At 40.6% G+C, this 25531-nt stretch overlaps 1 protein-coding gene across 6 annotated transcripts in view; it reads right to left on the minus strand.

Moving 5' to 3' along the window:
• Positions 1-25531, minus strand: part of ATP8A1 (ATPase phospholipid transporting 8A1) — a 187224-nt gene that overhangs the window by 85110 nt on the left and 76583 nt on the right. For 4 of the 6 annotated variants that reach the window (XM_090035852.1, XM_090035853.1, XM_090035856.1 and 1 more), the window contains 8 exons: positions 23687-23814; positions 21543-21620; positions 18644-18732; positions 12781-12825; positions 7794-7866; positions 7008-7113; positions 2724-2806; positions 2184-2233 (listed from right to left, as the gene is read on the minus strand). In XM_090035852.1, coding sequence (XP_089891978.1) covers positions 2184-2233; positions 2724-2806; positions 7008-7113; positions 7794-7866; positions 12781-12825; positions 18644-18732; positions 21543-21620; positions 23687-23814 — 652 coding nt within the window. The remainder of the gene's footprint in view (positions 1-2183; positions 2234-2723; positions 2807-7007; positions 7114-7793; positions 7867-12780; positions 12826-18643; positions 18733-21542; positions 21621-23686; positions 23815-25531) is intronic. The other 2 variants (XM_090035855.1, XM_090035854.1) reach the window with 1 other exon arrangement.

Raw genomic sequence — 25531 nt, forward strand, 5'->3', positions numbered from 1 at the left:
TGTTGGGGGGTAGGTATAGGTTTGTGGGGGACTGTGGGTGCATGGCAACATGTGGGGGGTGGATGGGTATGGAGTTTGTGGGGGGATGTGTGTGGGGGCAGGGTGGCTGGGTGTGGGTGTCTGTGTGTACGGCAGTGCAAGGGTGTGTGTGTGGGTGCATGTGTATGGTGGGGTGGGCGTGTGAGACTCGCCCCACACCCCCTCCCACACAGCCAGGGTACTGGTGCAGGCCGGTGCTCTCCAGTCAGATGCTGCTGCTGCTCGGAAATGCATGGTGCCATAGCAGTGTGGGAGCAGGAAGCAGGGCTGAGGGTGGGGAGGGGCTGCTGCATTCCTGCTGATGGCTGCCCCTGGGGTCCTAATGCCCTAGGCTCCTGTCAACTTTGGCAGGCAGCTAGGAGCAGATAAATATTTTCTTATTATTTTAAGGGTTCCACAGGCTGGATAGAATGGCGTGGTGGGCAGAATCCGACCCGTGGGCTGTTCTTTGCCCACCCCTGGATAACAGTTTCCAAATACCTGAAGGGCAACTACAGAGCAGATGGAAATGGGCGTTTTTCTGCGGCTGTAGGGGAATGACTAGGAGCAATGACCTCGCATTTCAAAATTAGGAGGAACTTTCTGACTGTGAGAATGGTCAAGACTTGGAACACGCTACTTACAGAAATTGCAGAATCTCTATTGGTTTAGTCAAGTATGCTCCTGTTTGAGCAGGGACCTGGACTAGATGACCTTGTGAGGTTCCTTCCAGCCCTTCCTTCCTATGATTCTACCCCACTAAAGTATTAAACAATGGATATTTTGTGTAACAAGTTGTACTTGCACAGAGCTAAAGCAATAGCCCTTTATCTGTTTTATTCTGAAAAGTGGTAAGCTTGTTGGAAAAAGTGCATCTACACAGGATCAGTTGCTTATTTTTCCAAGAAGCTTAAAATATTTGCAAATTCTAGTTCTCAAATAAAAGATTATAGATTTCTTCTTTGAGGGTATATGCCACTGGTACTGGAATTGTTAAACTGATTAAGCTGTTGAATTCAGTAGGGAATGTCTTGCTTTTCTCCTACTGTGGAATAATAGTGACCTCTAGTGCTCCTAATAAGTAGCTTTAAGCAAAAAAATTATAATGCTGGGAAAAAACAGGTACAAAACCCAGAATCTGGATCAGACTTGGATAAACAGAAATCTGCCAACACTCACTGCTTAAGAGGACAATACTTACACGTGAGGTTTTTTTTTTTTTTTGTTTCTCCAAAAAAATACAACTTGAATTTTATTACCACCCAGGTGACTCAGAAGCTTAAAAAACGCCTATGAAAAAAAACTTATGAAACAGAAGTGAAAAAGAAATAAGAAAAAAAAAAAAGGGAACCCTGAGTTCTTGTTCTACATAAATCTTTACATCCCTGTAGCTATCAAGCGTGTAAAGTGCTTCAAGGGTTTCGAAATGTGTGTCCTTCCACATGTACTACTTCCATTATGCCATTCTATGCACAGATACTCTAACAATAAAACTGTATCACAATTCTTTATGTACGCATGCAGAAATAATAGATGGGTGAGAATGCCACTCAATATAAGTACACACTTGGGTAGAGCGCCATGGATCATTGGTATACTGTAGTTTATATGCAATAGTGCACTTTTCATAAAATTATTTTAAACAAAACATATATTACTAACATGTAAGCTATTTATAAACTTACCACCAAAAATATATTGCAGCCTGAAGTCTTTACTAAATTAGAAGCTTTTAATCATTTCTCTTAAAGTGTTACAAGTTTAGAGAATGAAAATTAGTGTTTCAATAGAGCAAGTGTATTTTTTCCTAAATCTGTCAGCTAAAATCAGAAAATTGGTTTTACTCAAAGATCCTTGAACACTGGCTTCCAAAATGAGACGTGACATATTTCAGGCAAAAGGACAGAAATCTGACAAAATTATGCATCTGTGAAAATGACTTTTTACAGTGAAAATTCTAGGGCAACCATAATCACTGAATATATTTATACTTATATTATACACTTTTCTACCAAAGTAGAAAAACAATCTTTTTAAGTCTAAATTTAGGCGATGCGCATACACAAGCTAGAATTTTATCCATAAAAATCTCAGCAGCGTATACATCAAAAAATTAATTTTTAACAATATAAAGCAAAAGATATTCAATACTCGTTTTGCCTTACCTTGTAAATTCTAGCACATTTAGTAATTCATATCTTTCTTCCTGACCAAGCTGAAAAACACAAGGCACATTTTAAAAGAAGCTTAAATCTAATTAACAAATGGACTAACAACTACTTTTTGGCATGAACCTATGGTGATTGTATATGAACCCTGTATACCAATGATGGCTGATAAGAGATGTGAAAAAACCAAAACAAACCAAACCAAACCAGTGCTTTACCAGAAAAGAAAGTACATTAATTCAACCCAGCTCCCCAGTGTCTTCATAGACCAGGCACTTCAGTGGAGTTTCGGTGCTTTTATCTGAAGTTGATTCAATCAGCTATTAGACGAAAGCTTCAAAAGACTCCCCCAAAGCACACAATCTATATGGATGCTGGGCAAGTCTGGTCAATCTAATGCAGTACCTTTCCTGGGCATGTGCTGCACTTGGCATGGAGCCACACCAAGCTGAAAGTAAAATGTTGTTTCGGGGTTTTTTCACATCTGTAAGCAGCCAATATTAACAACAAATCATACAGTCATGTTAATATACTTACAGAATCGATGATTACTGAGTCAGGTGTCCTTCCAGTAAATACAAATCGAAGATGCTTGGCTGCTCTGACCAATGCTCCCTCATCTGCAATGAGCCAATTAGGTGGTTACATAACTTTTCTGGGAATGGGGATATGCAGGTTTCAGTCTTCTCAGATTGGGCAGGGTCTATAACCTTGGCCTCCCACTCGCTGAAAAAGTACTGCAACTGCTCTGTTACTGTTCAAAAGGTATATACATCCAGCATCACCAAAGTGCAAGCCGCTATTTAGGTGCTTATGTCTAGGTGAGCATTTCAGGGAATGAATGCTTGTGTTCAGCTCAGGACTAGATAGGCAGAGCACTGCCACTTGGGAGACAGGTGGCATTTCAGACACATTTCCCTCTTCTCCATTTCCTACTGGCAGGCTTGGGGTCCTCTTACTTAGCTGGCTGAGTACTGTGAAGCCTAACTGTAGGTGCTTATGCCTCTGTATTTAAAATATGGGTAATTAGGTGCCTAATTTGGTTTTGCAGATCCTATGCCTGGCACTAGGGACTCATAATAGGTGGATATCTCTTCCCCATATTCATATCAAATATTAAAAGAAGAGAGGGAACCCATTATATTAGCTACCTAAGCCCAGGATAGGGTTTGGAGCTGTGAAACTTTTTCCATAGGTGTTTAAACCAGGTTGCAGGTATGCACCTAAATTTGGGAGACATGGGATTTTGGACTCATCCTTCTCTCTCATAGACTTTGACACTGCACTCCTAAATCAGTTTGTTTGCCTGTGGGAATCTCATTCTTAGGAGCTGCTTATCCCATTATTACACTGAATAAGAAACACAGTAGTTTAACTCAGTTTAATGATTTCCATCCTTGGTGTTTAAGTTACATATGGTGACACTCACCATTACCGTATCTACTTTTAGGTTGTAGTTTCGGTTCTGGTTTCTTTAGATCTGCACTCATGAAAATTTTATCCATCATCATTAATTTAATGTTCAATGTCAGTGTCAAAATACCACCTGAGAATAATGGTCCATGAGACTAGTGAGGTTAAGGCATAACCGTTTCTTCTACAGCCACCAGAACATAAAAGGAATGCAATGGCTAGCATCAGATCTGGCTGCCTTTAATTTCCCAGCCTCAATGACCAGGTACCCATTTACAGGTTGTGCTAGGCAGGCTGTCTAGCTCCTTTGCTTCTATAGGTGGGTTTTTCTCCTTGCAAAGCTCCCGAGTCAGTCCTTCCAAATAAAACAGTATGTAAGCAATAAGCAAGCAAGGAAGCAAAAACTCTTGCCCTGTCTCTTCCACCAGGAGGAGTTCTCCTTTGGCTCTGGACCCAGCATAGAATCCTTGTAACAAGCTGTTCTGCTTACAGACTGCTTTCTTTTCTCCAGAGACCTTTTTAAAGCTCCTAGTTGTACATTATCCAAATGCCTTGCAGCTGGGCTCTCAACAGAACTGACTTCTTTCCATAAGCGGTTCACTAGGGATAGCACAAGTCCAGTTCAGAGCTTAATGTCATGCCTCAAGAGCATAGCAAGAAGCACATGAACTATTCTGCCATCATACTTCAGATCAAGATAATTGTAAAAATCTTGAAATAAACTGGTATTCTGCAGTTTGGGCAGCTGTGCCACTCCACAGAGATGGAAATTTCATTCCTTAGCATCAAGACTGAAAGTTTTTTTAAAGAGCCATAATAGTAGAATAGCATATTCAGTGGCATACCTAGGGTCCCCAGCGACCGGGAGCCTGCAATTGCACCCCCCACCCCCAGGATGATCTGAACAGGGTGCAGGGCCAGGCCAAATCAGCCTGTGCAGGGCCCTGCCTCCCACCCCACAGTACACCCATGGGGGAATTACCAGCATGGCACACTGGCCAAGTGGGGAGTGGCGCCAGCCAGAATTTCTGGCTGGAATGCCAAGAAAGCCAAGGCTGCAACTGAACTCCAACTAGCTCTGAGCATCAAGGAAAATAAAAAAGTCCTTTTTTAGATATGTGGGAAGCTGGAGGAAAAACAAGGGCAACATTGGACCCATGCTGAACCAGATGGGACAACTGACAACTGATGCCCAGGAAAAAGCCAACCTATTAAATGGGTACCTTTGCATTGGTCTTTTATCAGTCCCATTAGATGCCCATGCCTACTATGGGACAGGGAGGTCAGGGTGAGGAAGATCCCCTGCCCTCCATCAATGCTGACCTCATAAAGGAACACCTTGAGAGGCTTCTCAAGCAAATCCAGGGATGTCATTCTTCCCTTGTACTCTGCCTTGGTGAGGCTGCAACTGGAGTACTGATTCCAATTTTGGGCTCCACAATTCAAAAAGGATGTGGAGAAGCTTGAGAGAGCCCAGAGAAGAGCCACGTGCATGATCAGAGGTCAGGAAAGCAGACCTTACAATGACAGGCTGAGAGCCATGGGGCTCTTTAGCCTGGAAAAGCGCAGGCTCAGGGGTGATCTGACAGCCACCTGTAAGTTTATCAGGGGTGACCACCAGTATCTGGGGTAACGTTTGTTCATCAGAGCACCCCAAGGGATGACGAGGTCGGAACAGTTATAAACTACTGCAAGACCGTTTCAGGCTGGACATAAAAGGAAGGATTTCTTTACTGTCCGAGACCGCAAGGTCTGGAATAGTCTGCCATTGGAGGTGGTTCAAGCACCCATATTGAACACCTTCAAAAGTAAATTGGATGCTTATCTTGCTGGGATCTGAGGACTGATGACCCAGGCCTCCCACTCCCTGGGAAAGTATGACGCACAACCATCATCACCACCAAAGTGTGAGCCACAAGTTAAGTGCTTAAGTCTAGAGTCAAATTAAACAGTTAACTCAAACAGGAGTGGCATAGTTAATGAACAGGAACAAAATATGTAGGACACAAAAAATTTCAGGAACAGGTTTAAAAAAAAAAATAAAATTTTGGTTTTAAATAAAGGAAAGGTTTGAAGAATATATATAAAAATACTGGCAAATGTGGGAAACAAACTATTAAATTAAAAGACATAAATAATACCTACATTAAAATTAAATGAAAACAGAAGTAACTATTATGCATGAATTTAAAAAGAAACTGAACTTACCTCGCCAAGTTATATTCTAAAGAGCCTATATAAAGGTCCGGTCATTGCCAGCTTGTACCTCTTTGTCCTCCTCCCCCTCATTATTTTTCAACCTATTATTTCTTTCTTAAAATTAGATTACAAGGGTGGGAGTGTATTACTCTATGCTTGCTTCATGACTAGCATAATGGGACCCCAAATCTGACTGAGGTTAAAGTATTATTTTAACAACAAAAAAATATTTTTATTAAAAATAATGTTGCCATAGTACATATTTTCCAAAACTGAGTTTGGAAATACCATCAATTGTTTTTCCTCCTATTTTAAATATCACCTCTTTTTGTTCTATAGTTCAGGGCTGGCCAAATGGTGGCTCACAGGCTGCATCTGGCCCATGAGGGATTAGTCTGCAGTCCTTGGGCTCCTGCTCTAGGTGCTGCTCTCTTTGTTGGTCTCTTCTTGCTGCTGCCAGAGCCTCTGGGCTTCCCCCTCCCTTCTTTAGCTTCTACTGCCTGTGCCCACTCTTGTACACAGGGTGGTGTGGTGCAGGCCTGCAGGGTCACAGGAGACCCAGGGACCTTATGTGGCATGGGGGTGCTGGTGGGTGCAATGAGGATCACACGCAACACAGAGCAGCACGATGCAAGGGCACTAGTAGAGTGCATTATGCAGGGATCTATGGGGATGGTGTGGGGATGGGGCACTGTGGCCCTCATAACCTACAGCCCCTAGCCACTCATAAGTTGCAATCTTCTTGTAGTTTATCATTATTGACCTACTTAGGATCTTCATTTTTCATTCTTAATACTACATGGTGTTGTTTTCTTTTGCAATGCTTTGTTAAATCAATGCATTTTTAACAAAGCATCCCAGAAGGTCATAAGCAGTGGTATTAATTTTTTTTAGTTACCTTTCATCTTCTATTTGTATTTAATCAATTAATTCAGTTATTCACAATATAGCTGACAATGGCTAGGTGTCAATGTATAGGTAATAATTTGCTCTGTATTATTGTGTAATATGTATAGAATCTATAAATAAAATCTGAAGATGAAAAAAATTCCATTCAAAGCCTTATATAAAATATTATCACTACTTCTGTATGCTATTTTCAAATTCCTGGAAAATGTCTTGACCCTATGAAATCTATGAAATTTTGAATGATTTCTGTGGGGTGGATGGAATAACTTTACAGCTTTCATGTAATTACTCTGGTCTTACCTGGAGATGCTGCTTGATAAACAATTGTATCACCTTCTCTTTCTGGAACTGCTGTATGACAAACTGCCATCATTGTTAGAAACTCACAAATGATAGGTGCAGTTGGCTAAACCAGAAAAAAAAAAAAGCAGAGGGTGAGGGGAAGAGGTCAGGAGTTAAAAAACAAACAAACCACCCCTCTATCAATCAATCAAATCAGGGTACTATTTAAAATTCAGTAGTGTATGTGAGCAAATATAAAATTCAGGAAAATTCAGCTTACATTCTTGATTGCAAGAATAAACAATTTTACAATTTGATTATACCAACTTGATTAACTTCAAGTTCATTAGTTGAACCACTGAAAACCAATGTTTTCTCATCTCTCATTCAAATACCATAAAGTAAGAAGCACCCTTCTATTTCATTTCTTTTGTTAGCTTAAATATTTCAGAAGTGGTCATCCAAGACTGTTTACTGACATTGCCTAACTATTCAGATTTTACAACAACTTGATTAAGAAATTTATGTAAATATTTTAGAATTTAAGGTGCGAGGCTGTTGTCATCAAGACCCGACTCCTAAGTCATGTAATTCTAATGCGTAAGTAGTTAACCTACTTAGATATAGGGCTAATTACAATTAATACATTTTATATTTACTGAGAATTAAAGAGTGCTCATGACTGGAAGCTTACTGTTTAGACAGACTATAGATTGATTTTGAGTAAGTACAAAATTTAATTTTCTTTAAGGACATATTCTTCTGACTTTGCAAAGAAACAATATTTGTTTCTCTCTCTCTTACGTGATTGCTCTGGAGATTTTCCAGCAATGAAGAATCACTGAATGCTTTTTCATCTCCACTTTGTGACCCCAGCCTAAGAAAAAATGAATTCAAGATATTGGAAGAGCATCATTAATACTGTATGAAACATTCATTTGAAAAATCACCCAAGACCAACACATTGTAGCCAAACGTAGTTCATGTCTATGTAGTGTCCATGATACCACAGTGTAACCAATAAAGGTACATGTATGCAAAGAATAACTGAGGTAAACCCAACATTCATTGTTTAAACTTGGATATCTAAACAACTCTGGAAATACATCATTATACACATTGAAAGGTAATGAGAGGTTCATTACTAACTTGGATAATGGCCAAAGTAAAAGTTAAAGCTAATATAATAAAACTAATAAACCCCAAAATGGAAGCAAATCCGAGATACTAATCTTTGTAAGACAGCTCGTGTCTGAATGGAATCCTGTTAATGCTATGGGAGCTCTGTGCACAAACAGGAATTTGCTCACAGTAAGCAAACTTCAGAATAAAGCCCAAATAAAAATTATTAAATTTACTCTTCAATAAATATAAGTAAGATGAGTCTCCTACAGACTCAGAAAAAAAGATAATAAATACAGCATAAATTAAAGGTTAGTCTATCAAACATAAAACATTAGTATGTAGACCTGGCTATGGTATAGAAAAGTTACTATACCCAGAAGTGGTAAAAGCAGTATAGCTATGTCCATACAGCAGTAGTGGAGGATTAAATGAACCTCTCACTCAGCAGTGCTAATTACTGGATGTGGCTATACTACTTCCAAAATAGGAAGCAGCATTCCTGGAGAAGGAAAGCTCAACTGAGGCTGTGGCTGCCAAACATGGTAAGTTTACCATGCAACCACAGCCTGTATTGCCACTATGGTACGTAATTATCCTTGTAAATGAGAAATAGTATAATTAATTAATACTTTTTTCAATAAATATGGTTTTCATAGCTAAACTTTGTGACTGAAACCCTGCTGAAGCCTGTCCTGAGCTCCCAAATGCACCTGTACTTTGTACTTCATGTAATCAAAAGAACTCTTGGGCAGATTTACATTAAATTCAACAAAAAGAACGACCTCCACAAAAGTAACAGCTCTAGCACTCCAACTTGGGGCAAAAATCTTAGTCCAGCTGAATTTAACAACAGTTTAGCTCTAGGTTCCTAAGAACAGTTTTTAGCTTGTTAGCAGACAAGAACAAAAGGAAGTATTGTAACAGGGTATATATAAACTCCATATTAAGAAGAAAGTGACTAAGGAGCTACACTCACCCCAATCAACCCCAACCCTCTACACCAGTGCCAGGTGTCAGGCCTGAAACTTAGGATTGAGAAATAAGGAAGCACAGATGATTTTGCCTTCTTATGGGAAAATAAACCTAACAGGCTGTTTAACCTATTTGCTAACAGGCAGGCTCCTGCTGATGTGTGTTAAGGAATGGAGACTGAAAGTAGTGACTACTAGGACCAAAGGCTCTATTGGTTTGTACTGGACTTCCACTTGGAGACTCTGCTATCCTGGAAGGGGTTGAGTTCTTTCAGTGATCACCTGGGGGCTTAAGCCCAGTCACTAAAGGAACAAAGATTCCACTGGAGGAAGAAGCAAGACAGAGCTGCTTGATGCCAAGAGATGAAGGTGTGTGGAGAGGAGAGGGTTTGTCTGAGATCTTTAGACCATCTCTGATTAAGGAAGGATATAGGGAAAAGATTGAGCCTACATAGTACTAGCAGGACTGTTTAAGTCTACTCCATTTTGTTGGCCCTTTTGTGAGCATATAAAGAACAAAATGAAAGATGCTCCTGTGGTTATTTCTGAAGACCAGCTCTCTCAAAAGAATCCAGAATCAAATAGTTCTAGAACAGTTTTTGAGGCTCTGCCTATAAGGATCTAAAACTTTGGTCACTATACATGAGTGAGGTGATAGAAAGGACTGAGAACTACCTGGAAAGTGATGGAGCACATTGTCTTGAACAGTGGACCTGACCAAGGATGAACCTGAAAGAAAGGTAAAAAAACAGGAACCTCAACTGGGGAAGTCTGACAGATATGTATAAAGAAAATGCCAGGCTGTCTTAAACTTTGGGATGCAGATGAGCCACTGGTCCCATAGCCAGTTTCACCTGAGTGGAAATAAATGCCTTGAGATGTAATCAACTGACTCTTCCCCTGTGTGTTTCTAACATAATTAAGTTGGATACAGATTGTCCACTGCTGCAATGTGAGAAGTCCATAGTTCTCCACAGCCTATAATAATAAAGCCTATTATTTAGGCTTTTAATAGAGTTTACTCTGCCAACTTGAAGCCTGTTTGAAAATGACTGAAGACTGCCAGACAAATCAAAGTGTGAAAACAGGTGGCAGATGGCTTCACTGGCTTTCTGTTTGGAGAAAGGGGTTCCTGTCAGCTAAGGCCAGCAGATTTCTCCTAGTACATATCTCATGAGTACACAAGAAAACAAATGTAGAGCCCACATTCATAACTCACTGAGAGGTATAAAGCACTCCAATTGAAGTCAGTAATAGAAATCGTTCTGTTGTCAGAGTACTGGGGAGAGACTGGTGGGAGAACAGTACAGGAGATGTTTAGCAGCCTGAATTAAGACTACCAAGAAAGGCAGAAAAGATGCAATAAAAATGGTTCCAGATCCTAGAAAAGCAGCTGTAGAAATGGACATAAAAAGGAGGAAGAAATAAAGAGATGATCAAATAATGGGTAGCAAACAAAAGGAAGAACCAACCTAGACCAGGGTAAAACGAAGCATGGGAAGCAATGCGGCTTGCTTTTTGAGCAGAAACAAAGTATGCTGCAGGCAGCAGTAAGGATCAGGGAGAAGAGCTCAACAGCAAAAACTGAACAATGCCTGCTTGGTAGAAAAGCAAAGCATGTTGATGGCCATATCTGTTTGTCAGAATACTACACAGAAACCCCCCCCACAAGACGCAGGATGAAAGTCATGGTCTTTTCGTAAGATCACCTGTTTTAGGGATTAAGTTAGTTTAATCTTCAGATGAAACAAACAGTTTTAGGATTAGGTCTTGTAAATCAACTCTGCCCCTCTTAGCATTTCTGGTGGGTGTTAGATCTGAAAGAAGTTAAGTAGAAGAAACTGTGGCTCGGTGGAGGTTGACCACAAAGATCAGGTTGGCAGTTCCTTTGCCGTGAGAGAAGCCATTTTTATCTGGGGTCTGCCCGAGCCAGAATGTGGACCACAGCTTCATTTTGAAGATTATCATTCATGTATCTAAGTACATTAGAACTTAAAAAAAGAAGCAGGATACTATTATCTCATTGGTAAGAGCAAAGATTAATGAATTCTTTCATCTTTTCAGAGTTAAGGGAAACACTGAAAACTTAAACTAATATTTACAGGGGTAATTATTCTCCAATTAAATGCAACACAGGTCAGATGAAAAACACATATTTAGAAAGCTATATAAGATTCTAATTTATATTTCTTATGGTTCCCATTTGAAGATACAAAGCAGAAAAATATCATACTGGATTTAATAATTGGAAAATTTCAAACACTTGTGAAAATTCTCTTTCTTATTTTTATTTTCAAAAGACCCTGACTGCACAAGCACTTAGACAAGTCCTTAATTTCATCTGAGATGTTGCTTGAACTCCTTATATTTGTCAAGTCAAGTACACATATATGTGCTTGCATTATATGGGCTGTGCACAGCCTATCAAATAAAGGAAGTATTGCACTTTTATGATCCTGTTCAAGCAAATCCTTGATTCTTTTAAATACAGCCAATTTCCTATCATTACATCTAGCAAAATAATAGTTATTTTCCCCAGAAACTCTAAAACAGTGGTTCTTAACCCTTTTAGACTCAAGGCACCACTCTGAAAATAGCTCTTAGCTTTCACTCATTTTTGAACTACAGAAAAGTAATAGAGCAATTCTCTTGCTCAAGAAGACCACAGCAGCAGGTCATAATGTTTTTGACAATATGGATTCCTACCATAAATCTCTGGGTTTATCCTGTGAGAATCATGTGTAGGCATTTGCATACTTCGCCTAATATTGCATGGCACCATGTGGCACTCTTAAAAGGATCTCAGGCTACCTCAGGGTACCATGGTTAAGAATCACTGCTATAGAATGTATACTATACATCAGGGGCAGGAAAGTCTTTGGGCTGGAGGGTCAATTAGGGAGTTTTGGTGAGCTATTTGTGGGCTGGGTCAGCACCCTCTCCCCTCCCCCCCCCAGGTTAGCACCTCCACGCTCCCACCTGCAACCAAAGTCAAGGGCCATACTTCTCACTCACTCCCCCATACCCCACTCCGATTCCCACCTTGCTCAGAGCTGCAGCACGCCCTGATCCTCACCCCGACTGGAGCTACAATATGCCCCAATCAGCTCCGTGTCTGGAGCTCCACATGCCCCAATCCCCATCCCCAACTCAGACATGCTGGCCATGTCCACAGCTTATGCCAGCACCCATCCAGTACACAAGAAGTTGTCCCAGGTGGACACTGGTGTCAGCTGTGGATGTGGCCAGCCGGTTCTGGGGGGGGGGCATTTGCCCAGGTCTACAGCTGGGTGGGAACAGCCCTGCCCACTTGGCACCACGCAGTAGCCTGAACTGCCAGCAGGCTGGAACCCATGAGTTTGTGGCTGCTTGCCTGCGGGCCAGATACAACTCTACATCTCATTACTGGTAGGACAACTATAGGGTCAAGCAGAATCCTCAGATTTTGCTGACGTTTTCAATTATATCTCTCTAGTAAATCTAACATGGTATTTTTGAATAATCAAACTTTGTCAAGTTTGATAACGTAAATTTGTACAAAATTTAGTATTCCCACATAGCTCTGATGTTTAAATTGGTTGCTAGGCAAAACAGTTTTACCATTCATTTAAAAAAAAATATATGGCTAACTATGTTAACAATTAGAAAAGAATCAAGAATCTTAATAGTTATTAAATGATTTTTTTACTGCTTACCAATCATCTGAAGAATAACTATAATCCTCAGGTTCAGGACAATGGCTGCACAAAAAAAGCAAAGCAGGGATAGAAATAGAAGGGGAAAACATAAATCACAGAAGCAACAAAATCAAATTACATAAAAGCAAAATCAGCGAGGGAAATTCATTTCTTAAAAAAAACCCAAAGGATTTAAGAACATTGTTAGTGCCAGGAGAACAGTTAGCAGAAAAAGCTATAAACAAATTGTCAGGCTAAGATAATTCAGAATTGATATTATGATATCCAACAAATTGCCTAATTCAAAGCCAATTTAAGTCAGTGGAAACATTCCTACTGACTTCTATGGGCCTTGTATTTATCTATTACCACTTAAGGAGAAATCTAAATTGGAGGAACATAGTTTCTAAGCAACAAGATATGTTAAATACCATATTTTCTTGCATATAACATACACTGTTGCCTTCAAAATCAACCCCCCAAAACTGAGGTGTGTATTAACTCAGGAGGCTGATTTTCTACCTGGTTGGAAGCACCACAGTGCAGCAGCTGTGGTATTATTATTCATGCAGCTGTAGGAGTCAATTTACACAACGGATCATTAACATCTGTGGAACGAGAAACAATGACCATTGCTCTTTTTTAATGATCTTTCTGTTCCACCAATCAAGCTAACCTTAGGGCAGTTTTGCCATCTGCTAGCTGCTCCTAGTCTCTATTTCACAGTCTCCTTATCTCAGACTTTTTAGCTCTTTAGAACAGCTTTTTTTGTCTCTGGAAAGACGTACAATTTTGTAAAATGATAGTCTTCAGCAGCAGCTAGGAATTAGCTTTAGTTATGCAAGAAAGGGAGGTGAGTCAGCTGAAGGTACAGATCTTTCTCTTCTCTATATACAGCCATAACTCTGGTAAAATCTTCTCTTTTCATTCTACCTTTCACAGCCAAGGTGCATATTATATTTGGGGGGGTATGTTATATGCAAGAAAATACAGTAATCGCTCACATGCCAGCTCAGCCCCTTTTATTTCTATTTAGAAATACGTATGTTCATTTAAGGGGCAGATCATCAGGTAGCATAAACTGTCACAGCTCTACAGAAGTCAATATACATCCCACATAAAAGCCCATTTTTAAAGATCTAAAAGCCTACTACAGCTGCAGAATTCAGAAATACACAGCAACACATCTGACTACATAAGAGGAAGGATTTGGTTCTATAATAGCACAAGTGAAAGTTTATCTACCACCTCATTAGTACTACACTTCAGAGGAATTGTAGAGAAAATGGGGCAGTTCTATTTCTCTACTCTCCTTTTGCTACCTTTGCTGCATGAGGGGGAAGGGTACTAAAAACTGGAACCAATTCTCAAGGGATGCTGTGGTTAGAAATGTCCCTACATAACTTGACTTTCTGTTCTCTTATGAAAAAAAGTGACATTTTTCAGTAGAGAAGCTTCTGTTTAAGATTCCTGTGTCTCTGAAAGGGAGATGCATGGTAGTTGGAAAGGAGGAAAAACTGAAATCAAGGTGACAATCGAAGATTTGTTGATTAAACATATAACCACCTTAATTATAAATGCTGTTTCTTCAATGTCACTACTGTTACCAATTTGTCTGAATCATACCAAATTGCTAAAGGAAAAAAATTGAAAGCTTTGCTCATATTAATATTCCTATTAACAAAAACGTTAGATGTTTGATAATTAATAACTTTGTTAATGTATTTAGAGTCTAAAGTTTACAAAAAGAGTAACTTTGCTTAGACTCTTAAGACCTCATTTAGACATCTCTGGGCAGGATTTTTAGATCAATTCCTGTGTAAATCCAGAGGTGCTTCAATATTTCTTGATGAATACGCAAAGAACTGTCAACTTCCAGGCAGTGCTATCATACGTAAGCCCCGTGAAGACTTGCAGACTTGGGGCTAAATCCTATTTTACTTTACACAACCCAAATGGCACATGAACAGCCATATAACTATAGCTCTTGGCACTTATGCATAGCTTGCGATTCAACTCTGGACACACAAGTAAGACCACACTCTGGCTAGGCAGGTACACAGTGATACAAGATTGCGAAGGTACATGCATATACCCAGATAAATCCTGAACTTTTAACTGCAGAAAAAACATGATTAGTATTATGAGCCAGACAGAGATGGTCCCTTCCATGTCCAAAGAGCAGGAAACCCAAATTCTAGGCTCCCGCCATCCAGAGGGGGTCAGTGCCTCCCATCTACTACTTTCCAGCCAAGTATCCTAATGACTACAGGTTAGGCATTATACAGATCCTTCTATAGTGCTCCTTTTGAAGCTGGCCTGCTGAGCACCCAAATGAGAGAAGGATGGGGGGCTGGGAGGAAGTAAAGAAGCCAGACTGGGTGCCACTCAATGAGATGGACGCTGCCCTGTGTTATAGGGCAATGTGGAGAGGGGTCCAGGCAATGCGTAGGTCTTTAGAACATTTTTGTGAGAAGTGAAATAGAATCTACCCCTAGGCTTTTCTCACTACTCTATCTTTCTTACTTATAGAGCCAAATATGCTAGGCACTGTAAAAATATAAACAAAGTATTTCAGAAAATTAATATTTCAGTCAATAAGACTACTTGTCTAATTAAAACAGTGGGAGAGGTAGATGCAAGTATTGTAGCGCATAAGTGATTTAGGAGCATAAATTCCATTAACTTCAAACTGCAAATACTTGACCTGTGGAAGGTGGTTTCATCTAACAATGCAGCATTGTTTATCTGCTCATCAATTATGTATTTAAGTTTGTGGCATTTCTAAAATAAGGATGTTAATGAGCTCTTGGACTTATCCTTTTCAGTACAGATGAACACTTTAAGTGCACAGCCATTTTGCAGAAAATCTTCCTGCAAATTTTTAATTTTTTCTAACAATTAGAAACTTAAAGAAAAAACAGAAAACATTCACTTGTCAATACAACTAAAACAAGGGCAGAAAAAGCAACATATAAATCTAATTTAAATTAAAATTCATGGCTTTCTACCCTCATGAAGCAATCTGGACCTTAATTAGGTTTAATTTGTACATCATGGAGAAAATAAAGGAGAGGCCTGTTCTTTCTTTGCCTCATTTCTCCCTTTCCCAAGAGGACTGATCCCTCATTGGGGCAGAAAAATCTACCGTAAGTTGGGTCTGTTCAGATTCTAGGGTTGCCAACTGTCAGTGAATTTACTGACGGTCAGTAAAAAAGCTGAGGCTAGAAATGGTTGCCAGTAAAGTTTCTGAAAAAATACTTTAGCCACCATTTAAAACACTAAGCAGCCACAGATCCACTGAAGCTCCACAGAGCTCCACAGCAGCACTATATGGTGTCCAATAGGAGAGGAACACTGCACAGAGACCATTCTTTCAGTCACATGCTGCTGCATCCCAGGTTACCTGTAAAGATGCTGGGTTAGAGGCAAGCTTCTAGGCTGGGGGGGGAAATCTGTGGTGAGCAGGGGAAACAGGGCTGCAGGGGTAAGGCTGGGGGAGGGGGAAAGCATGATGCTGTTGGATGCGTAAGAGTGTGGGGGAAGGAAGGAATGGCATAAAGCCATCAGTGCAGTCTAGCAGTATCTTACGAACCCAGTAATTTTTAATTTTTTTTTTAAATGCAAACTTTTTGTTGACAACCAAACTTTTTTTTTTTATTATTATTATTATGGTTGATCTTAAAACCCTAAATTGGAACCCAGCCCTTCTAATTGGGGCCTAGCTGTAGGGCAGAGCTTGGCAGAAGAGTTACATTTACATTATATAAAACATATATCAGTAAATACAGGTTTCCTTTGATTTATGCTGTATATGCATTCCTGGAGAACGGCAGATAAATCAAATTTACATAAAGCAAACCCACTTTACAATGTAACAAATAGGGATAGTTTCCCATGGCGGTAAGGGAAGGAAGGAGGCTGAGACTAGGGAAGGGGTGGTGGGGAAAGGTGCTGCTCCCAGGGCTGCACAAGGCAGCAAGGCAGAGGGAAGAGAGCAGCACTCACCCCAGCCCCAGCTGCGCCATGTTTTGCCTCTCTGCACTCACCTCTGCTCTGGGGCTGCGCCATGCCCTGGTGCAGGCTGCTGGTGTTGGCTGCTCCCAAGGCTGCTGCAGCTGAGGTTGGGGTGGGGTGAGTGGGTGACCCTTTCACCTCCACCCACAGACTTACCTGCTTGGGCAGGGGGCATCTATGCCGATTGCATAAAAGAGTGAATTTACCTTGCATATAACAAATTATGGGTCTAAATATGCTCATCGCATAAGAGTGAATTTGCATATAAAGGACCCACATAAATCAAGGGAAACCTGTACATATGTCAGTAGATATATATAGCTCTCAGTAAAAAGTGTGCACATTGGGGGGAAAGGGGACAGAACTGGTAGGAAGCAAAGGCTGGGGGGGAGGGGAGGCAGGCAGCAGAGGATGCAAGCACTGCAGGGAGGGGGTGGGTAGGCTGCAGGAGAAAAAGGTGGTGGAAAGTAGCAGGACCTAAGAGGGCTACCTGGCCCCTCTGCAGCTGCTTGCCTCCCCCTCCCCCGCTCTGCTTTCTTCACTGTAGCAGTTGGGGGAATTAATTAAAAAAAACTCCTCCAATAATTACATTCTATACCTGGAAAGTATAACAAATTTATGAGTTTTTCATATATACAATCTAATTATGGGGGGGGGGTCATCTTAAATCCAGTTGTTTTGGATTCAGGTAAAAATGATAGGTATATCTTTATGGAAGTATGACAGCAAAAATGTTGTATATTAATCTCCAGCAGCTGTTGAGAAGAAACTATAACTCAGATTCTGGAATGTTACGAAAGATCAGAGAGAAATTCACTGTTACTGCTTGGACCTGAGACTGAGATTAAATATTTGAAGAGAAAACACATAAGAAACAGAGTGTATCTGATCTAAAAGTAACTGTGTAAGAGAACACAAATGCTTAAGGTAGAATGATGCTTTTCTGGAGCTCTAGTTAAAAATCAGAGTTCTTATAACTGCTGCCAAATGGCTAGTGGACACTGACATGCTTTTAGACACTGAGATCCTTTAATCACAGAGGAGTTTTAAAGCAGCAGTCTAAACCAGTGATTCCCAAAGGGTGTTCAGCAGCATACTAGCGTGCCACAAAAATGGACTGGATGGGGCCTTGACCATGCTGGCCCTGCACTACATGCAGAATTGTGCCCATGTACCAGATCCAACCCACAGACCAGTGAATGAAGTGTCTCACCAGTTTTTATCCAGGAAAAGTGTCCCCCATGTATCAAAAGTTTAGGAAACACTATTCTAGACTTCTCAACAGTGACCTGACAGTAAGATTTAATGGTATTCTAAAGGATATGTAGTATTTCCAGAAGTTAAAAAGTAACCTGGTGTCTATCCTTTAATTTTTGGCCCCTCGGTGCAGACAATCAAGGTGCTAATTGTCTTTTTTGTGTTATGCAAAGCTTGTGTATTTTTGACAGATATGCTGTGACCGCAGTAACTCTTAGAATTTGTACTTACATAATATCTACCTGTAAATGACTAAACGAACATCCTAATACGTTATTTTAGAAGTTCTTTCCAAAAAGCAATAGGTTACTGTATATTCTTGTTTACAGTATAAACAAGTTGGATGTTCATTGGCACCAGACTGCCTGAACACGCATCTTGGAATTATACATGAACAAGAAAAATATCTAATCTTTTTAACTTGGCTTCTGTTTGCCAAAAAAGGTATTCTCTTAAGGTTGAAAAACATCAACCTCACAAACATTTAATCATGACCACAAGAAAAAAAGAGGTTTTTGGCTACATTCAAACCCAAAGGACACTTTAAAAAGCAATTTTAATTTGATATATAAAAATATTATTTTATATAAACATATGTAATACTTACCCATAAGCAACTCCCGCTATAGTACACTTCTTGAATTGCATTACGTTGCAAGTCAGGGTACCAGTCTTGTCAGAAAATATGTATTTGACCTAAAAGAATGTTAAAATTAATCACAATTTCAAAATCAATACCTATTATTATATTTTAAGAAATCATTGCTGTAAATACAGCAAACTTTTTAGTTAAGTTTTGCACTGAATTATTTCACACGATGTTTTGGATATAAACGGGTATTTAGATCTTATAAATACAATACTTTTTTTATAACTAAATTGCACATCTTTGATACCTAATAGTTCCAGTCAAAAGATGACACAATGAGATTGATTTACAATTTTCTAAATCAATCTTACTTTAAATTCAATCAGTATTTTGTTTTGGTGTAGCTATATTTGAAGTCTATGTTATATTACTGTTAAAAAGACATTTGGGTTTTTACCATGTAAATTCATATGTAGTAATTAAGGAAAAATGGAGGCAGTGAGGACAACATTTCTTTGTGCAAGAGAGAGAGAGAGGGGGAGAGGGAGAAGGAGCCTTGATTTAATACAAGGTGTCGTACTACATTGTTCTGGTTTCTTTGAACTGTAAAAACACCAATATTAAATTACTGCTTTTTCCTCCATAGACGCCAACAGTTCAGAAGGATGTTTAAAGCTATTCTGTACTACTATGTTTATGAGGCAAATTTCCTCCTAAATTCAAAAAAACTAGAATGCGTACTACAGGATATCCCTGACTCCTCCCTTGCTCTCTCCTGCCCCTTAAAAAATCTGCTAGAAAAAACTCAGACTCCTTAAACGGAATTAAGTGAATTTTGTAAGTCAAAACAGCCTTTTTTTTTGTTGATGGTTCAAAAGAAAAAAACCCAAATATCATACAATTATTAGTGGGGCTAGTAGCTTTGTCTATTATTAAGGTACCTTTACATTCCCAATAATAAGGTCTTGTTTTCAACAATTTACAATTTTCTCAAACTTTAGGTGCTCGGGGCAAATATTTACCATGGTAGGTATCTGACTCAGATTTTTTTTTCTGTAAATGGAATTCAACTTATGTTGTGAAAACAATTCTTCTCATATTAAGTTGTAGTCGCCTTTCCCCAGGCAGACGTATTGGGAAGGGCCCTGGTGCTGGTAAGCGGGGAGGCAGCTGTGCCTGACACCAGGTCCTGCTTTTTCCCAGCACCCAGCAGCAACTTCTGCCTGGCCCCAGGCTGAGTGCACAGCTCCAGTCCAAGCCTGGCAGGTTGGGGTCCCTGCAGCACCCTCTCCAGACCAGTGAGCCTCAGCCACAACAAGCAGAAGCAACCAGGAAGAAGCTGCTGCTGGGTGATGGGAAAAAATGGGACCTGACAGTAGGCTCAGTCACTTCCTCTTCAGCACTGCCGGGACCCTTCTGGCTGTGGCCACCCAGAGCCTGAACTAATAAGAGAGGGGGAAACAAGGATAAGAAGTTGGGGTAGGTGGGAGCCCAGGAGGAAAACAGGATGATAGAGAAACTGGAAACAGTAAGTGGGGAAGAATATGAAGCAGTACAAAGTGCAAAGGGAAGGGGAAAGAAGACTCAGATTGAGAACCAGTGGAATATAGGAAGAAATTTGACAGAAGCTAGGGTACAGGAAATGGGTCTGACCTGGCAAAAGAAACAGGTATAGCTAGTGGGGAGGGGAGGGATACTGGAGTGAAGAGCTCAGAAAGAGGTAGACTGACTCAAAGCTACTGGGGACTGTCTGCTGAGGAAAGCAAATGCTGATTAAGATTGGAAGACAGAGACAGACCAGATGGGGATTCTGGCAGTATAGAACAAGGTTCAACTGGGCAAAAACATTGGGAACAAGGATCTGGTATATCAGGGGATACTGAGAATGGCTGGACAAAAATATGAAGCAGCAGAAATAGAGACTCCGAGAGGTGAGACTAGAACTTACAGAAGGAGACGGGATGCGACTAGCATAGTGAGGAGTAAGGGACTGGTATGAGGAGCCAAAGATGATGAAGACTGGACTCAGATTATATGAAACAAGGCAGAAAGGGAAATGCAGGCAATGGAAAGCAGAGTTTGTTTCTACTAGAAAATATATTCTTCTACAGCAATGGTTCTCAGCCTTTTCAGAGTCACAGCACTTCTCCCCAACTTTCTGAATGTGGTGGTACCCACTGTTTGTGCTGCTTTGACTTACCTCAGTGCTCTTCAATGGATGCTGCTACTTCTAGGAAACATTGTCCCATGTGCCCGCTGCACAGCCAACCCAGCAAGGACTGGCATGTGCACACATACCTGCTCCATTAGGGCTCTCTGAAAACCCTAAAGCAGACAGAGCTAGGTAAGGCTGTAGCTCTTCTATCATCTTCCCCCTCACGCCCCCCTTTCACAGCCCACAGAGAAACAGGTGCATGAGTGGAACTGTCATGTGCCTCTGATTCCAGGAGGAGTGTGGGAAAGGCATGGGGTAGGGAGGGAGGGGGCTAAGAAGGTCTATAGCCCAAGCCAGCTCTGTCTGCTTTAGGGTTATCAGGAAGCCCTAACACAGGAGTGTACACATGCTATACCCCTGTGCACAAGGCAGTTTTACTTGTACAAAGGAGCTGAATGTATGTTGTAGAGACAACCTTGGTTCTGGCATTTCCCATCTTCAGACAAAGAATTACTTGATTTTTTAATTTTAATAATGGCCTTTTACCGTAGCTTGTGTGGGTGATGCACACACACAAGGGATTTTGTAAAAACTGAATGACTGTCTAACAGTAATATAACATTGACTGATTGTATTGTATAAGATAGAATATTTAAAAATAAAAATGAAAGTGAGTGAATTTAACAGTGGGAATAAAAAAGGCTCACAAATTCCAAGGAGCAAATTATTTCATGACTACATTAAGCAAGAAATGTGTTATACCTGGCCAAGTTCTTCATTGAGATTGGATGTCCGAGCCATAGCAGAATTATCTGTAGGTTCATAGTGCATGTCTATATCCTAAAGAAAAAAAGGAATGCAAGTCAAAAGCTAGTTTTCTATAATGTCTTTAAAGACAAATAAATAAGCTAAGTAAACATTTATTATAACTTGTTACTTAGGACATGGAAGGCAAACAAGACCATTGAAGACCATGGGGCAAGCTAAGCTGCAAACTTACAGAATTTTACCAGCTGAGATACTTCACTGAGAAATAAATTACTTCTCATTTCTCACACTGTAGGAGTCTGCACAGTGACAAACTGTACAGTTAACTATAGCATAGCAGAATTGCATCCTTACACCCTGGTTTGCCTTATAGCAACTTGCCTATGTGCCCAAGCCTTTACAGACCAACTGAATAAAGATCCATGCATTGAACCTGTATATATGCAATCTAAATTTTATTTATTGTATGTTGAGTGAGCCACAGAGACAAGTAGATAATTTTCAAAGGTGTCCTGAGCAGATATAAATGTGTTCAGGTCTTAAATGAGTTTAATGATTCATATGAAGCTTGAGAGTTTTAGTTATTTGCATATTAGAAAATAATGGTATCAACATATCAAAGCTGTGGTTACTAAAAAAGATTACTGGCAAGAAAAAAAAAAAGAGCTGGATTTAATCTTATAGGAAATTAAACCATGTTAAAATATAGCATATAGTTGGGGTCCCTAACAACCTGACTTGCCTGGTAGCAAATGTTTTCGATCCGAGCCTTCAAGAGGCCGAGAAGCTACTACACAAACCCTAGTTTTCAGTCCTAGATCAGATTTAAATGATTTTTAAAGATACAGCTGTATCTGCAAAGATGCACTCTCTTATTTTTTCCTTTCTTCTTCTGGTGTCACTCACTACAGGGCAGCATAAATGTGTTTCAGTTCTATAACTGTGCGCTTCTAATGCTTGTGTTAGCAATTCTTTTGTACATGCCTATCAACACTAAACACTTCCTTGAATTTTATATCCTTTTCTTCCAGGTTCTTCCTTTTCCGTTTATTTTATTTTCAGACTGTAAAAAAATACTCAAAGAGGAACTGTGTCCTATATTGTCTCTCAATGCCTATAACCACTGGGCACTACCATGACAGCAGTGAATACATATGTAATATTTGACAGTTTAGAAAAAGACAAATCTATTTTGTAAACCAATATGTAAATTGCAGACACACTACTGTATGACTGTATTTGGATTATATATCACCAACATAAAATGAAGCAGAAAAGCAAAAAAGACCTGTATCTCTGCTAAGAGATGACTAAAAGCAGGGAGCTCTAATGGTCTATACCAGGGATGTCAAACTCATTTGGCCAAGGGCTGTATAAGTAGTGCAGGATTGGTCCACAGGTCAAACTGGGCACAAAGACCAACCCTGCACATGTGTCCGGTGCAGCAGCCAGACTGGATGCTGCATGCAGCATGGTCCTTCTTCAGTCACTCCAGGGCTGTGCTGCACACGGTAGCTGCTCCACCGCTCTAAGATATGAGCTAGAGTGGGTGCCACATGCAGCACATGGGACCATCCAGCATGCTCTGCATGCTTCCTGTATGTTGACTCCAATACCATGGGAAACACTGGGGGCCAGATGATAGGGCTCTGTGGGCCAGATCTGGCCCATGGGCCATATCTTTGACACCCCTGATTTATGCATAGTTGAACGAGACAAACATCAGAAGACAGATGTTTTAAGGTGGCACAAGAGTTAGAATTAAAAACAAATAAATGAAATGCGAGACCATTTAAACTACTTTCTTGACAAAGCTCTATATGCTATATTTTGAAACAATTTGAACAAAGGCACCTGATAAAATCCTGCTCCTTGAAACTTTTAAAAATTAGAAAGGATAAAACACTGAAAAATGTGCCATAGAGAAAAATCCTATACCGACCGGCAAAGACGTACTATATGTTGTAAACATCATCGCTGTCCGAGGTTTCTATGATTCTATGATTAATACTGTATACTTAAAAAGAGGTGTGAAGTGATTATTAAAAGACTAAAACAAAAACATTGATATTAAAGCAACATTTTATTAAAAAGATCAATTATCAAACATTTCACTGCCCTTTAAGTATCATATTTACCCAATTTATGAAATAAGCCTGGATGAATTTAACAACTTCCAGTGTAACCAATAAGCTGATTGGAATGAGATTATTGAAGAGAATAATAAAGGTCAAGAAATTCAGTCCAAAATTATTAGCACCACCATCTGTTAAAAATAAGAAATAATATATATATATATTTAATATCAAGCACATTTTTAGTTAGGTAATCAATAGGTAACAATTTACACAGATCTGCAAAAACACTGATCGACTTATTTAAAGTATAACTTCTCTAGGAAATTTGAGAAGTTATACACATACTGCTTCCCATATTATATTTTAAGGCCATTCAGGAAGCAAGGATCTCAGGATCTAATGTAAACAATAATTCTGTTTTTCAGCTTTTAAAAATGAGAATTTTTATTCTTCCAATTTAGCATGTTCTTTGTAGGGATGTGAAATAAGAACTAATTGTACATTTACTCTGAATATGAACCTTTGAAACTGAAAAATGTTTTTGAAGTGGAAATTGTGGGACAGAAGGTTTTCTATTTCTACATATCTTAGTTCATTTAGTACTTTGAAACAAAAGCAGCAAAATACCATAGTATCTTTATATTTGCAAAAGGCAAAGTGAAATTTTACCAAAATACCACAAACATTATATACACCCGCCTCTTCCTTTTAAACGGGTCACAGCTGACTCCTAACCGAATACTTGTCCAAACTTTGACTTTCACCCATCACTAGTTCTACCAATTTCATGATGCACTTTAAATTCTGGAATGAAAACACTGACATAAAACATAACTAATAATGTACTTTTACACTACTTTTCTTTTTTTGGAGTTCCAACAAGAAGTTAATATTATTAGAATTGAGATTTAAAATTTTTTTTTTTTTTAGAATTTTGTTCCAGGCAGCCTGGAGGTGACAGGTAAGTGGCAGGGTGGGAAGAAATTGAGACCCCTCCCCTTCCCCCCAACAGAGAGGGAGTTGGAAAGGGCTGGAGCTGCTGCCCAGCCAGGTGGTACATGAAGCTTGGGATCCAGGGCCACAATGTCCAGCCACAGGGCCCTGCCAGGGAGTGGGATGGGGCTGCAGCTGGTTTGCTCAGGGGGCAGGGACAGCTTCCCACTGCTGTGTGCACTCTGGGGGGGGGAGGGGGGGCGGCGCAGAGGGTACTTGTGCCCCCCAGATCTGTGTGCAGATGGGGGTGGGTGCACACTGCCCACTGTGGACTTGGACTCCCTGCCCTGCTGCCCTCCCCTGGAGCCTCCACAGCCCAGCAGGTGTGACCCAATGCCGCAAGACAGCTTGGGGCTGTGCTGGAAAGCTGCTTCCCACTGCGAGCTCCACACTGCCCTGGCAAGGCATCCCCTGCACACAGGGCTGCAGCAAGGGCACTGGTTGTGCCCTGCGAGCAAGGGATGCATCACCAAGGCAGCATGGACCTCAGCAGCAAGCAGCTTTCCTGCATGGCCCCACTCTGCCCTACAGCACTGGGCTGCACCCGCCAGGCTGCAGAGGTCCCAGGGGGACAGCAGCAGGGTGGGAGCCTGAGCCCACAGCAGGCAGCATGAACCTGACCCCACCCCATGCACAGATCTGGGGGACACTGGTCCCCCCCTGCCTTCCAGAAATGTGTGCAGCAGCAGGGAGCCAACCTCCTGCCCAAGCCCCAGCAGGCAGGCAGTAGGGGGGAGCTGGGCTCTGTTCCGCTGCAGCAGCTGCCACCTCCTGCTGGGGGCACAGGGCTGCAGACCCAGGTTCCTGGATTCATAGCCATGGAAGCTGGGGGACAGGGGTTGCGGTTAGGGAAGCGAGGGGCCTGAGCAGGGCCAGGGGGTCCGTGTGGAGGGATGTGAGGGGCACAAGCAG

Source organism: Crocodylus siamensis, chromosome 2 (genome assembly GCF_052110815.1).
Source record: "Crocodylus siamensis isolate JL-2025a chromosome 2, ASM5211081v1, whole genome shotgun sequence".
Lineage (NCBI taxonomy): Eukaryota > Metazoa > Chordata > Crocodylia > Crocodylidae > Crocodylus > Crocodylus siamensis.